Raw genomic sequence first — 16,185 nt, 5'->3', positions numbered from 1 at the left:
ATAGGGCATTATGGCCTTGGATCCCCTTTAACTGGCTACTGTTCCCCACTGGCTGGCTACTGTTCCCCACTGGCATGATACTCAACATCCTTCTGGAAAGCCCTGATCAGAGGCTCCAAAAAAATAAAAGCCAGGCTACAGAGAGAACAAGAAAATGAAAGGATCAGAGAGGCAATGGCCAAATTTCTGGCCAAAGAAAAGTGTGAAGAAGCGCCAGGCGTGACAGGCAAAGCTGAACGTACAAAGGTGAGGAGCTATATGCAGACTATAGCAAATAAAACCAGCTGTAGCGGGCTCAGTTATAAAGCTGGAGTGAAGATACCTGTATCATTTGAAACTGGGTGACCTGGAGTCGGGGTGGATGAGGGGCCCAATTTACAAAGTCTGTCTCCCTGCCCATAATTCCTAACGGCTGGCCTGACTGAGGTCATGGTTAGAGATGGTCTTCATTATATTCAGAGGTGTTTCCAATATTCTGACTCCCTCATGTTTGTAAATATGGAGGACAAAATATTATAAACACCTCTCAATATAATGAAGTTCAGAAAACACCATCATTAACTAGAATGGCACTCAGAGAGCGCATACCTCCCCCAAGGTGAAGTGGTCGGCTTGTTATTAACACGGTGTGTTTCCCTGTAACGTATCGGCGGATGCCTCTCTCATTCAGCGGCCTTGTTATGTCTGTATAACGTTACACTACGTTGTCTCTCATCCCGTCATCTACCGCTTTTTTCTTTCTCACCGCGGACGGCCAGCAGCTCCCGCACCTCGATGTCTCGCCACACATCCACACACGTATCTCTGCTCAGAAGAAGGAAGAAGGCCGGGTCATGCGCCATCAACACGTCATCAGTTACACTACGCATGTGTTATACCCTGTGGTCTTAATGCTCAGGCTGATCGGAATTCTTGAAACAATTCCTGAATCCGGATCATGATCCGGATAGCCACCAAAATCTTCTTGATTGTTCATTGTGCTACACTCTACCCCTCCACAAAATTTCATTCAAATCAATCACAAACTTTTGGAGTAATCCTGTTAACAGACAAACAAACAAACAAACAAACAAACAAACAAACCAACGCCAGTGAAAACATAACCTCCTTCCAAAATTGTATTTACACATTCCCAACAATATCAACAAAAAAATGAACATTATAGTTGTTGTTGTTGTTGTTGTATTGAGTTGTTGTATTGAATAGCATTATGTTGTACAGGGGGCTGCACGGTGGGTTGCAAGTTCGAATCCAGATTCTGTGTGTTTGTCTGGAGTTTGCATGTTCTCCCCGTGTTAGCGCGGGTTTTCTCCAGATGCTTTGGCTTTCTCCCACCGTCCAGGTTCATTGTTGACTCTAAATTGCCCCGTAGGTGTGAATGTGAGTATGAATGGTTGTTTGTCTCTATGTGTCAGCCCTGTGATAGGCTGGCGACCTGTCCAGGGTGTACCCCCCACCTTCGTTCAATGTCAGCACCCCACAAACCCAAATGGAATAAGTGGTTACAGATAATAGATGGATGGATTTCTAACAATTTGTACACAAGATGTCAAACAGGGAGTTCAACCTCTCTGAGGTGTAACTGACCCCCAATATAAGTAATGCCACTACAGATAACATGCTGCAGCCTACATCTCTCTGTATGTGAATGAATCTTTGGCGAACAAAAGAAGAGTTTTAATAAGGTCATGAAGAAAAGGAAACATATATTTTAAATATTGGCCTGTACATGTAGTTTATTTTCTTTCATCCATGATCCAGTTGCAAGTGATAACAATCTGTAGGCTATAACACCCAGAATAACTCTTCTCACTCATCAATATAACAATATGCAGAATTGATGTATATCTACATTGTCAGTGCACTATTTTCTCGTGATTTATTGAAGGGTTAGAGTTTATTTAACTCAGCTCTGATCAGATGTGTCAACATGTTTTTGACAGCAGATGGTGGAGGTAATGACAGCACGCCCATGTGACGCTTCGAGGGGGGGGGGTGCAGGCAGAACGGGGGCGTGTCAGCGCGCTGCTCTTTACCTTCAGTGAGAGGTCTCACCTGTCAGGTTGAAACTCCACAGCTGTACACTATAACAACGTCTTATGACTTAAAAACACGACTGGACAAATCTAAGCAAATAAACCTTTCCATGGAGTCTCCAGCGAAGGATCAGGCTGTCAGACCGGGTTTCCACAGACTGGAGGTCCAGAAGACGACGTGGGACGTCCCGGTGAGATACGCGACGCTCAAGTCGATCGGCTCCGGAGCCTACGGGACCGTTTGGTGAGTTTACCCGGGGAGGGGGCGCACGACTTCGGCTATACTGACGAGCAAATAAGCGCCACAGGGTTTGTGCCAGTCTTTTCGTATATTGTGTACAGAAATGTGTAAGGTATCTGGAGGTTTTCAGTCTAATAAAGCCTATCATAGGGTGAGTTAATTGCCGTAAAGTGGTACACTGCCTAATGTGGGACACATATAGAGGCCCCAGTGGGTGTACAGCAGGTCTGCCTCAAACAAATAAAAGTCAATAAAACTATTGATATTTAATGTCTTTCCAATATGCCTACATGATACAAAACTATTATATTTATTATTATTTATTTATTATTATTTATAGTCTTATTGTTTGTTTGATTTATCATGTCACATCCACACACATAAGCCCAGGTTTTATAACAGCAATAACATTGTAAGTGGTAAAATGACTGAACATGGGATTGCACATTTAGCCTTGACTGTTTCATACATTAAATAAGGTGATTGTTTTCAGTGTCCCACATTTCAGACATGACTGTCCCACATCAGAAAATCAAGATTTGTCTGAGAAAACTTGGCATTAGAGTACTGTTATGTCTACCATTTCTTTTATGAGTGTGATATCTGCATTTTTTTCTTTTGGTTTGAAAAGGGTGTGGATTTAATGTACTGGCTTCATATAACAATATATTCCAGAAATTTGAAATGCAAAAACAAATGTCCCACATTAAGCTAATTCACCCTACGTGATAATCCTGCTGTGTGGGCTGAAGTCATAAAATAGCCTACTGGGTAAAAAAAATATTATAAGGCCTATTAATTGTAGGCTACTTAAAAACGAATCCCATCCTAGGGTACAACTATCCCCTGTAGGAAAATCTAAATATTTGATTTGACATAATATATAGCACTTCAAATTGCAATCACCCACCTCCAACACATTATTTTAGAAGTCAGTAACATTAGCTAACATAAATGTGTGATAATATAGTGATGGTGTTTTGTAAATGGTCAAAGTTACTTGCCTTTGTGTTGTTCACTGTATCAGTGTTTAAGTGCTCTGTGTCACAAGTGATTTTCTACATGTAAGCCTTAGGTCTGCATTCCATTCCCAGACTGTGCAGTCCAAGAGGCCTAGATTACTCTGCAATCTGCTAACAGAAGTACTATTGTCCGCCTGAGGCAAGTCAGCATGTCAACGCAGGTCCTCCGATATGACAAGAATCTCCTCACCCAACATAGAGAAACCCAGCCTACAGGAATCCAAGATATCTCAGACACAGTTTCTATCTAATGCTAAGCCACAGACAGACAAGATCGTATTACTGATATTATCATGTTTAGCTATAGTAGGCTTCCAGAGGGGACATCAACCCTGAATAGTTCACTAATTTAAAAGTTTTTCTACATTATTACAGTGGAGCTGAAATGATTAGTCAATCGATGGATTAGTCAGCTGTCAGAAACACAATAGATTGCACACAGTTTGATAACTGATTGAATCATTTGTCATTTAGAAGAACAAAGAGCCAACTATTCCAACAGTTTATGTGATTCTGAATTGAATATCTTTGGGTTTTGGACTGTTGGTTGGACAAAATGAGCTTTCTGAATACATCACCTTGGGCTCTGGGAGGTTGTAATGGGCATTTTGCACTATTTTCTGACATATTATAGCTGAAACAATTCATCAATCAATCACAGTTGATCAAAATAATATACCAATAATTGTTATTTTGGTGCCGTAGATTAGGAGCCATTTCATGAGCGCACTGATCCTCCCACTGTGTGTGTCATGCCCTTTACACTGTGTCTGATTCCCACATAGTTCTGCCATTGACCAGAAGACCAAGGAGAAGGTGGCCATCAAGAAGCTGTATCGTCCTTTCCAGTCCCTCATCCACGCCAAACGGGCCTACAGGGAACTCAGGCTGCTCCGCCACATACAGCATGAAAATGTAAGAACTTCACCAAAAAAAGTGGGCATGGATGGAATTTGGAGTGAGCGGTTTCTTTTTTAGTCAGAGGGTGGACACAATAAAATGAGAAACTTAATTGATTGATATGACACAATCCAGTACAGTACAATAGCCTTCCAAAGGGTACTCTTTTTGGTGAGACTCCCTGTCATACAATGAGTTGTTATTTCAGTGTATTTTGAGATGAGATGATTTTTAGGATAAGCAAGCTTTGCTGACCATTCAACAAAAGCCCATAATATCATCAATGTTCCCTGACAAGCTTGGAGTGTTGTGTATTGTTGGAACCCTCATGATTCTCTATTTACGCTTGAAAACCTTTGAGGAACTATACGAACACTTACTGTACATAACCTCCTTTACTCGGCAGATCTTTGGAAGGCACCAAATTCGTTTTGATTTTGTTAATATAGTGTTTTGTTTGTTAAATGGAGACGTGTCAACACAAGACTTCTTTCTGATCAGGGCGCCCTGGTAGCTCACCTGGTAGAGCAGGCGCCCCATGTACCAAGGCTGAGTCCTTACTGCAGCGGCCCGGTTTGAATCCGACCTGCGGCCCTTTGCTGCATGTCATTCCATCTCTCCCCCCCTTTCATTGCTATCACTGTCTCTATCTCCATTAAAGGCATAAAAGCCTTTAAAAAAAATACATCTGATCCAAGTATCTTGTGTTGTAAGTTTCAGTTTTTATATTTAGAATAAATAGAGTAGCTAACTTTTTAACTTGAGCCCATAGACTGTATAAGAGGTGGACGTAGTCGACTACGGTTTTGAAGCTTTGAGTTCGGCATTTTGGCTGTCACCATCTTGGTTTTTGGCCGTCGCCATCTTGGTTTTTTGCAACCAGAAAAAACACAAGAGGGTGAAGCTAAGTACAACCAAATGCTGAATAAGACATTTTTAAGCAACCAAAATATTACAATTAACTTTCATGAACTGAAAACACACTGTGAAAGGGTTAAAGTTGTAAGACGAAAACACGGACAACTCCCAGACTGGTCAATAGATAGGCAAAGTCCCTCCCCTTCCGATGGACCCCATGGGACCTTAATTCGTAAAAAAAATACGTACAGTAGTCAACGGAGAGAGACAAATGATTTTTGAAGTCAAGAAAGTCACAGTTAATCGTAGGTTTGTCGTAGTATCTTTTGGTTTTGTGTGAATCTGCTCAGTGAACTACATCTCTCGTCTCGCACAACATACGTCACCAACACTAGCTAGTTGGCGCTAGCTAACTTAGCTATGTTCCACGCACAAATGAAACGTTATCTTACCTGATGCGTTTCATCCAGCGACTCCTGGTGTTTTTATCTGGGATGTACTCACACCAGCAAAATCTGTTGTTTGCGTGAGTACCTCCCGGTACGAAACACACAGGCATCGTAGCTTCAGCGAGAGAGACATCACCTATGCGACTTTTGGGTGTGTAGTCCTTCTAATTACGTATTTTCACAGTCTTGTACTTTGACAGTTTCACAATAAACTGCGACTTCCTTGACTTGCAAACTTATCTTTTAAATTGACAAATATCATATGTGTGATTCATGGTGCATTTCAAACAGGATCAAAAAGTTACTTGTACTACCGTTCATTTTTTTTTTCCGAAATAATGTCCCATGGTGGTCCACCAGAAGGGGCGGGACTTCACCTATCCATGCCATGGTAGCGACCTGTCAATCACAAGGTAGCCACATCCCAAAGCATACCCTGCTTTATTATCTAATTTAGTCTTAATGGGACCATAATTTACTAAATGAACATCATGCTGTATTGAAGAAGACTTGAAACTAGCGATTTAGACCATGAACTCATGTTTACAATGTTTACTGAGGTAATAAATGAAGTGAGAAGTAGGCTCATTTTCTCATAGACTTCTATCTGATTTCTTTTTGCAACCAGAGGAGTCGCCCCTTGATGGCCATTAGAAAGAATGCAAGTTTAAGGCACTTCAGCATTGGCTTCACTTTTCAGAACCGGAGGTTGCCGCCTGCATGAGCCCGAACTTCTTAAACAGAAAATCCAAGGACAGTGATATCAGTTCTGGATGCAACGATTGCTTTAGAAGCAATCTCTGGGAAATGCAGTACAGAAATATAACAATGACTGTGATACATTAGAAAAATAGAGTTGCCGGAGCCACAGAAACCTCGACACTGTAAACATGACATTTATACAGGGTGTCACTGTGTTGTGCAGTGTTACTAACTAACTCTGCACTGTTGACAAATGTGTGCAAGCATTTCACATAGATTTGTGTATTAACAGACATATTGTATGTTAATGCCTTCCCCATGTTTTTCCTTGAAGGTGATCTGCCTCCTTGACGTCTTCACACCTGACTCCACACCGGAAAAATTCCAAACCTTGTGAGTTGGGATTCAGGAAGCACATTCTTCTGCTCGTTGTCGCAGCTTGTCGAGACCCTGTGTGCATGTATGTGCATGTGCGAAAAGTTCAAGCAAGGATGTGTGAGGGAGCAAGCTCATTCATGTTTGTTTTGGTTGGTTTGTGCGTTTGCATTTCCTCACCATAGCAATGAGCTCTTGTCATCTACAACATTTAGGCCCACTTTATGTACCTTACCTATTTGTTGATTTTGTCTTTCTATACGTTCCTCCTCTGTCACTCTTCTTCTCTCTCTAGTTATATGGTAATGCCATTAGTAGCCAAGGATCTGGGCCACATTATGAAAAAGCGGAGATTAACTGATCGCATCATCACATACCTGTTCTACCAGCTTCTAAGAGGACTCAAGGTAAGAGTATATTCATTTATTTACCTGATCGTTACTGTAAACACTAAGATACATTTTAAAACCAATGTATACTATAGACAATAAAATTAGAAAAGGCTAAATTTTTGGAAGAAAATGTAAGTTTGCTCGCAGCAGAAAACTTGATTCTGAAATATCTGACGTAGTTGTTTTAAATGGCAACTTCACAAATGTGCATCACAAAGTGACGAATCTGCGTGTCTTGCCTTTTACAACACTTCTTGCGTTAAATGTGTTGCAAAACTCACTTGTAGCTGTGGACCCCCGGACACCACCACTGCTTTGGTTTTGAAATCCTTTCTACTTTTGAGGTCTCAAGGGCGGCAAGTATGAACAAGAGGCTTTTTATTGGGTGCTATATTCTGCACATTTTTTAAATTCCTATATTTTCGTATTTATTAGAGGCTACCAATTGTGTTGGCAAGAGACTTATCTGTCAGACACAGTTTCAATAACGTTACACCAAAACAGCCCACAGGAAAACAAAGCCAGATAACCACAGGTTCCAATTTTATAATGGACATTTGTGTTGTGAAACTTAATGTGTAAAATATCGCACTGTCAACGTGGAAATAAAAGCTTCTTGTCTACGAGAAGGTACAGCGATCCCCGTAAGCGCGTCTACGAGACCGGCCTCTTGAGCGAGCTCCAGCCAGCAACAGTGGGTTCTGTGAGGGTGACTAGCCGGGTGGCTGGCTGACATGCAGGCACGAGCTTGCTGTCGCGCCACTTTGTGGAGCTTCTCAACTCCGAAAACGTCAATCGATTTTCATAAAACTGTCAATATTTGATATCTACACAGTTGATTTCTCGCGCCACAAATATTCTTAGGAGTGAATTTAATGATGAAACAACAACGTAAATTTATCCTTCATTCTTCCGCTAACCGGAGCTTCGGAGCCGCCGTGGTTGAGTTAGCATCAAAGCTAGGCTACCTACTGTTAGCGTTAGAGAAGCTAGCAGCCAATCAGAGGCCGGGTATAGGAGCAGGTCTTCCCGCAAGGCATAGCCTACGCCTGCTCTCTCACTTCCACAGCTACAAGTGAGTCCTTTAAATACACAGATGTCTTACTGGCATGTTAAGTATAATGTTGTCAGTTTACTGACTGACTGCTTAACCCTTCCTTATGCCTTTCCACTCAACGCTGGTCAATGGGTAACCAAGAGTGCTCAATGGAAACGAAAGAGAGGGCACGTTTTGAACCGGAAAAACTCGTAAATGTCCCTTTGACTTTGAATTAAGCTTCGAACTTTTTCGATCCCGAGATGTTTTTCCCCTTCTTATCTGTGTATGTGTGCTTTTCTGTGCTGTGAGAGCAGTCTGGATTTGCCCTGAGGACTGGAAAATACACAAAACATAACATTCACAATCAGCTGCGGGTGGAGACTTTGTGATGTGTGATGTGTTATGTGTTTTTGTTTTTTTAAATCCACAAGTCATACGCATGTGGGTCTGCATGCTCTGCTACACTTTGTGTCTGTGCAGTTTGTCCATGTGTGATGTTTTAACCTGTGTGCTTAAATCTATGTTCTCCTTCTTTACAGTATATTCATTCAGCAGGGATCATTCATCGGGTTGGTGCTAGAACCTTTTTTTTTAATACACCACCACTCATAATTAACGTGTGTTTACTGTGAATTGTACACTTAAAGGAATAGTTCGACATTCACCATTGTGCTTATTCGCTTTCTTGCCGAGAGTTAAAGGCACAATGAGTAGGATTTTTCCTAAAAACAATATAGACTGATACAAAAATAATCCCTCTCAATCATCACTTATGTATGACCCACTAGAAGTGTTTGGACCCTGCCCTCTGCCTGAATTTTCTCTTCGCAGCGATGTTCTCACAACTTAACCACTTGAATGCCAAGCATATCGTGTACACAACTTCCAATGTTGTAAATACAAGCTCACGAGTTTCATTTGAGGGCATCATAGCTCTATGAAAACTAAAGAATTAACGATCAGGTGCCAGATCGTAAGCACACATCCAAGAGGAAGCTACGGAAATACGAATGCCAAGCGGACTAAGCTCGTTTAAAAAATGAGACTGAATCACCATAGAGAGACGAAGTCCTGCCCCTTCTGGTGGACCACCATGGGACCTTATTTTAGAAAAAATATTAACGGTAGTATACTTTTTTTATCCCGTTTGAATTGCGCCATGAATCACACATAAGATGTTTGTCAATTTAAAAGATAATTTTGCAAGTCTAGAAAGTCTCAGTTTGTTGTAAAACTGTTGAAGTTTCAGATTGTTAAAATACGTAATTAGAAAGACGACACACCCAAAAGTCGCGTAAGTCACTTCTCTCTCTCTCTGAAGCTACAATACCTGTGTGTTTCATACTGGAATGTACTCACACCAGCAATGGGTCTCGCTCGTTCTTTCTCTTCCCGGCTGATAAAAACACCAGGAGTCGCTAGATTAAACACACCAGATAAGATAACGTTTCATTTGTGCGTAGAACATAGCTACTGTAAGTTAGCTAGCTAGCTGGTGTTGGTGACGTATATTGTCCGAGACGAGAGATGTAGTTCACTGAGCGGTTTTCCACACGAAACTAAATGATACTACGACTAACTGTGACTTTCTTGACTTCCAAAATTAAGTTTTAAATTGACAAACATCATATATGTGATTCATGGCGCAATTCAAACGGGATCAGAAAAATATTTCTCTCTTGCTGTTGACTACTGTACATCTTCTTTCTCAAGTAAGGTCCCATGGGGTCAACCGGAAGAGCCGGGACTTTGGCTCTCAATAACCCTCGTTGAGTCTGGGTGGAGGAGCAAACTTTGAATGTGTGTGTTACGCAACCGACAAATCCCACTCATTGTGCCTTTAAGCTGAATAAACAGTATATAACCAGTTAGTTTAGCTTAGCATATAACAATGAACAAAGGAGTTTGATGAAGGTTTAATATGAATTAAAAGTCTCTGTATGTTCAGTGTACAAGCTGGTCTGGGACGTGTTGGCTAGGAGTGCTGGAGGTGATGGGAAATGTGTCTCCCAGTAACTCAAAACCGGTCTCATATACAGTATGTTGTGTGTTCTTAGTTGGGCTTACTAGCCTACATTCAGGAGTCACCTGGGTTTTGTTCAGAGTTGTAAACTCTATAGTGTGAGGACAGGACTTCTGGAGTTTTAATAAGTGAGTGTTAGCGGTGCTGGTAGGAGGATTTTGTTACCTTTTGACAGTTTGACAGTACTCGGTTAGCAGTTTCCCCTTGTTTTCAATCTGGATGCCGAGCTGAGCTAACCGGCTGCTGACTAGTAGCTTCATATTTAACGTATAAAAGAGTGGTATCAGTCTTTTCCTCTAACTCTCTGCAAGAAAGCAAACAAGCTCATTTCCCAAAACTATTGCATTAACTATTTTAAAAGTATTTACTACAAGTCAAAGTAGTCTTTGTGCTATTAAGAAACCTCTTGTGATTGGATTTTAGGACCTGAAGCCTGGTAACCTTGCTGTGAATGAGAACTGTGAATTAAAGGTAAGTTAAAACAAAAACAAAAAAGACTCAAAACAAAACATTTTGCAAAATCAGATTGTTCAGGTCAAATGATGATGAGTTTCGGCTTTAAATCAGAAACCATTTAGACATCTAACTCTTTTATCCATGACTTGCAAAAAAATCAACGCAGGTACAGCAAATGTAACACAAATTGGAAAATCAATTACTCGTCATGGACATCATTTCAGCTTCCGCTTCATGATGAAACTAATTGTATCTGTTCTCAGATCCTGGATTTTGGCCTGGCAAGACAGACAGAGAGTGAAATGACTGGTTACGTTGTGACGCGCTGGTACAGAGCACCAGAGGTCATATTCAACTGGATGCACTACAGTCAAACAGGTAATAATATTACCGTCCTTTAATACAAGGAGTCATTTGATGTGTGTGTGTTAAAAATATGACAGAATATTGCAGTATGCTACGACAAAGTATTACATTTTTTATTATTAAAATTCTCTCACTCACAGTGGATGTCTGGTCAGCCGCCTGCATCATGGCTGAGATGATTACTGGCCAGGTGCTTTTCCCAGGACATGACAGTATCCTCACACATTCAGCTCACGGTGTTTGTAATAAAGCCGTGTATGCTTAGTAGCCAGAAACTCATACTTCCCGCCTGCATATTTAATGTTTAAATTGTTGAAAAGAGGTGCAGCATTGTAAGGTTTATGGAGTACGGTTTGGTTTATGGTCAGTTTACTCGTCACGAGAAGTACTACTCGAGCCGTGTTTCTATTCAGATAAAGGATTTTACGCTCAATTGTGCTAAATGGGATATAGAAACGCCTTTTTTCCGAAAAACATTCGGACACAGCAAACATTTACCTCACATGACTGAATATTTTCTACTTTCGGCGTCTTCTCGGATATTTCCGTAACTCGCGAATGCTCGTCTTTGTCTCCGGACAGCATGGAACATAGCTAAATACTAGCTGACATGAAAGAACAATTAAAATGGGCCCAATTGTAACAAATTCCTAAAGACCTCTCTCCATTTTTCTATCGTACATGGGCCAAGGTGATTTTTGTTTTGTCTCTAGTTTGCAACCTCTATTTCCTCTACTCTGTTTACTGGCGGATTACAGCCATGCGTAACCTATAGCGACAACTTCTAACAAACCTACGCCGTAGCCTAGTTTATTTGCTCCAAACCACTGTATGTGCTGTATGTTGTACATTATGAGGCTTCCTAAACCAGCCTGCTCAGGTATTGATCAGCTGAAGAAGATCCTCCGTCTGACAGGAACACCAGACTCCTCCCTGGTCCAGAAGATGCAGAGTAAAGATGTAAGTTTATGTATTCACATGCCTTGTTATACTGTAGCTAACATCAGCACTTTGCAACTTTCATATTTGGTATTTAAACCAACTCATAAAGGCAGTGTGTATTTCCAAATACACACGTTTTTATTTCGTCTGTCCTCTCTGTTTGTGTCATGTTCTTTCCTGTATTGTAAGCTCATGGTTTGGAATGAAATGTAACCACCCTTAACTGTTTTCCAGGCGCAATCGTATGTGCAGGGTCTTCCTCCGCAAAAGAAGAAAAACTTCAAAGACGTGTTTGCGTCCATGGATAAAAATGGTGAGCTGAACGGCTTCTGCTTGTTGACTTCAAACTGAAATTCATTGCATTTTCTCATTGAAACATATCACTTTTTTTTTTGTATTTACCAAATACCTCTTTGCAACACAGTTTTTTTTTTTACCATCATGTCCCAAATAGCCTCGTATATGAAAGGTGTACTCACCACCATTGTTCACTTTGCTATAGATTTATAAAAAATAGGGTGAGTTGCCCTAAAGTGGGACACTGCTGTAATGTGGGACACCTATGCTCCAGTGGGTGTGAGTCTTCCTCAAACAAATAAAAAGGCAATAACATTTTTGGTTAATACAAGCTGTGGTGTCAAGTGATCAAAATCACATGACATATCAAATGTCCAATCCTAGATTAGGGTTGAGCAATCATCAAACTGGAAGTACCCTGTGTGAAGACCACCCAAAGGTCAATGACATAGTGTTTAGACAAACTTAATGTTTAGGTGTATAATTTTCTTATGAATAAAAAAATCCTGCTAGTTTTTATCAGGATATGTTTATGATGTGTTCATCAAAAAATATGATAATATGGTGTAAATATACTCTATATTTATTATTTCAATCAAATTTGTCCCACTTGAGGAAAAATGATTTTTTTCTTTTAAAGTGGGACAGGATGATTTGCTTAATGTGGGACAGCATGAATTGTGCAATAATAATGGTTATTTATGGTCATTTTAGTCTTCTAATGCATTATTTAAGATATTTAAGGTGAAGAGCAAATTATATTCCATAATTGGGGTTGGCTGCATCTCTGTTAAAGTTGATTTCAGTTGAGTTATGAGGTTTTTTTTTTTCTTTCTAATTTCTGGAGATTGTTGTTTTTATGCCTAAGCATTACAGGTTATTCAAGAATTATCCATAAAGCAGTGTGTGATAAGCAATGGTTTAATGCAGGTTCAGGTTCAATGTGTTGCCAAATAGGCCCTAAGCCTGTTACAGTTGTATGTGTTCCCTGTATAGTGAAATGGAAACATTTTAATGGTTTGACATTTTAACTTTGCTTCTACCTGGGGGGCTTGATTCACACACTGATGCAAGGTGCCCGCCTGCCCATCAGGATCTAGTCTAAATGCAATTGCAAAGCAATTTGGGAGCAGGGGATCGAACCACCGATCTTCCAATTAGTGGACAACATGCTCTATCTCTGAGCCACAGACGCACAAATAGAAAATTTCAAGGCCAAGTAACAGTTGAAAAAAATAAAATTAAAAAAATGTCAATGTCAGCTGGGAGATTGAATTGAAAAGTGTTTTGTATCTTGATGCTTCCAGCTGTAGACCTTCTGGAGGGGATGTTAATGCTGGACCCAGAGACACGGCTGACAGCTAAGCAGGGACTGTCGCACCCTTTGCTGGCTGAATTTCATGACCCGGAGTGCGAGCCAGACTCTGATCCTTATGACGACTCTTTCGAGAGCCTGGAGCTCGCCGTTGGGGAGTGGAAGAGTAAGTTTTACAATGCACACAATGCCCAGTATATTGAAAAAAATTATCAATACTTGGTGCGAAAGTGCCAGAGTTAACTCTGTGCCATATTCTCCTCAAATAAATCATACTGCTTTCCTTTTTTAAATCCAATCAGGTCTTATCCACATGGAGATCATGACCTTCGACCCTGACAACCCCAGTAAGACAGCCATGTAGGATGCTGTGATGTGCTGGCGCCTCCCAATGTTTGGTTATAATACATATACAGACTGTAAAGGTCAACAACACTGTCAAGCTCAGACAGACAAATATACAACAGCATAAAAATTATTTAGGTGCATCTGATATGCATTGCAATTGAAATGCATTTTATAGGGAAGCTTTACTTGGTACGGTGGCCTGTACAGGACTATAGAAAACTAAGACAAATAAGACAGCAGTAGCAGTAGTTGGCATGCACGTCAAACTTTATTTAAAATAAATTGACAAAATAATCTTACCTCAAGGTCCATTTACTAACTTTTTTTCTACTGCATCTCATGGTTTTCATGAGGACAGCATCTCACCATTCTTTCCGTGAAATGTTAGATGTCCGATCCATCCAGTGATAAAGACCACAAGATGCGGTTTGAAGGAAAAAAGTAATGTGGACCTCAAGTTAAGATTATTTTATAAAACTTCTATTTCCAAGGTCAAGGATAACTTGCAACTTCGACAAAATATTTATTTTATTGACTACTGCAAAGTAGATGGTAAAACAAATGTGTGAAAACACGAGTTGGGAAATTACAAGACAATTTCCATACATGTGGCTGAGATAGACTATAAGCTTTTTCTTGACTTTACAAGTACAGTATATAGTAGAAAGATAAACCTGGTTTATAATAAAAAATATCTTTAGTTACAATTTATTTCACAAGGACAGTTATTGTGCATGTCTCATTTTATATGTTTTTGTGTAACATATTCATAATATGTAAAGGCTGTATGGTGCAATTTCACTTTAGGACTTATTTGGATAGATGTGGAATTTTATTTTTCATCATTATTTTTACTGTTTGAACACACTCGATTGTTTTCAAATAAAACGTTGTATAAAATGACATGTTTTTTAACTGAAAAGAATTCAATAATTGAAAGATGGATACTCTACTATACTATAAAAAATAGAACAGGCACAACGTGTCATAGAATAATCAATCACTAGAGGGCAGCATTATATCATAGCAAAGATTCTTTGACGAGGACGAAGATAGGTTGATGGTGCTCTTGATAGGAAAACTGTAAAACCAATGGTATGTTCATTAGTATTTTAAACAGTGGTACAATGATGATGTACAGAATAAAATAATAAAAATAGCCTACTATAGAATCCAAAGATTATTCAGAAATGAGCCTAAGTTTTGCCTAAGTGTGCAGCATTTTTCTTCAGAGATATTCAATTGGATAGTATTTCTTGTTGGTGGCTTTTCAGCGAATCAGGTTTGAGCGACAAAGCACACATTTCCTATTCTGTGGGGAACCTCAGGAAGCAGTTGCTGGTGGATGTGAAGCAGAGCTGGACATCACATTTCCGTCACTTGGCTTTTAGTGTACCTATGCACCCTGGTGCTTTACTTCTCCCCTTCTTTTCAGTCATAATCATTCAGTGGGAGAGACTGGAATTGGAGCAGCTTCATTTGTTCCTTCTTTCTCATGCCAGCACCTCCTCAAATGAAACTGTATACCTTCAAGGTCTGGGTATCATTGGATAATCTGTAATTCATTTGTAAATCAAAAACGGAAATACGATTGTTTTTTCGTTTCAAACCAAAAACGAAAAAAATAGCCATTTTTCCATTTTTGGTTTCTGAATAAAAAAAAAAGAAAAATGATTCCTTTAATCATCATTCATTTTTGACTGAGGAACAAACCAACCGCTTTTTTCGTTTTTGGTTTAAAACAAAAAAACAATGCTATTTCCATTTTTCGATTACAAATGAATTACGGATTATCCGATGATACCTAGACCCTTCAAGTCATACATCACTGAAGGCCTGTGCAAAAGTGGACAGAGTCTGGAGCGAAAAAGGTCGTCCCAGTTCAACAATTGCTGGTGACTGTGAGGAGAGAGACATTTTATGATGGATTTATTATCAGGGACCCCAAGCTCCTAAAAATGTGTATAAATATTTTTTTTCCCAAAAAACAAAAATTAGGGGCTAACTAGCTCCACTCTGCGAGAACAGCACCGTTTCTTTATTTACACGTCTTCTGACTAACTGATGAACAGTTGTCCGAGGTGCATTTTAATTCTATTGGCACGCCACAGAGCAGTGTTCTGTCAACACTGAACATTTTATACATGGACAGTTGCCACAGCAGATTCCCTGGATACCATATTATAAAAGTTACAGATGACACCGCCTTGGCCAGCCTGTTGGAGGAGCATGACTTCAAACATGGCTCAGTCCGAAAGGAGTTCATTAACTGGTGTGAAGCATCACATCTGAATCTGAACACATCCAAGACCAAAGAACTGATCTTTGATTTCAGATGTGATCCCCTAAACAAGTATGAGATTATATGGGTGTAGCAGTCTGATCCGTACACCTGTACCTGACCGGACTGATAGAGAAGGCAGA

The 16,185-nt window shown here is 40.0% G+C and overlaps 1 protein-coding gene across 1 annotated transcript; it reads left to right on the top strand.

The window, feature by feature from the left end:
* The first annotated feature begins 2,029 nt into the window (after positions 1-2,029).
* zgc:171775 (STKc_p38 domain-containing protein) lies at positions 2,030-14,711 on the top strand. The gene is made up of 12 exons (XM_037774129.1): positions 2,030-2,280; positions 4,085-4,214; positions 6,543-6,601; positions 6,879-6,990; positions 8,554-8,583; positions 10,461-10,508; positions 10,757-10,871; positions 11,000-11,071; positions 11,740-11,819; positions 12,036-12,114; positions 13,406-13,579; positions 13,716-14,711. The coding sequence occupies exons 1-12, from the start codon at positions 2,147-2,149 to the stop codon at positions 13,775-13,777; spliced, it is 1,095 nt and encodes a 364-aa protein (XP_037630057.1). The 5' UTR covers positions 2,030-2,146; the 3' UTR covers positions 13,778-14,711.
* The last annotated feature ends 1,474 nt before the right edge of the window (positions 14,712-16,185 follow it).

This window comes from Sebastes umbrosus, chromosome 6, assembly GCF_015220745.1.
Source record: "Sebastes umbrosus isolate fSebUmb1 chromosome 6, fSebUmb1.pri, whole genome shotgun sequence".
NCBI lineage: Eukaryota > Metazoa > Chordata > Actinopteri > Perciformes > Sebastidae > Sebastes > Sebastes umbrosus.
Note: the sequence above shows the minus strand (reverse complement) of the source record. Positions and strands in the feature narration are given on the sequence as shown.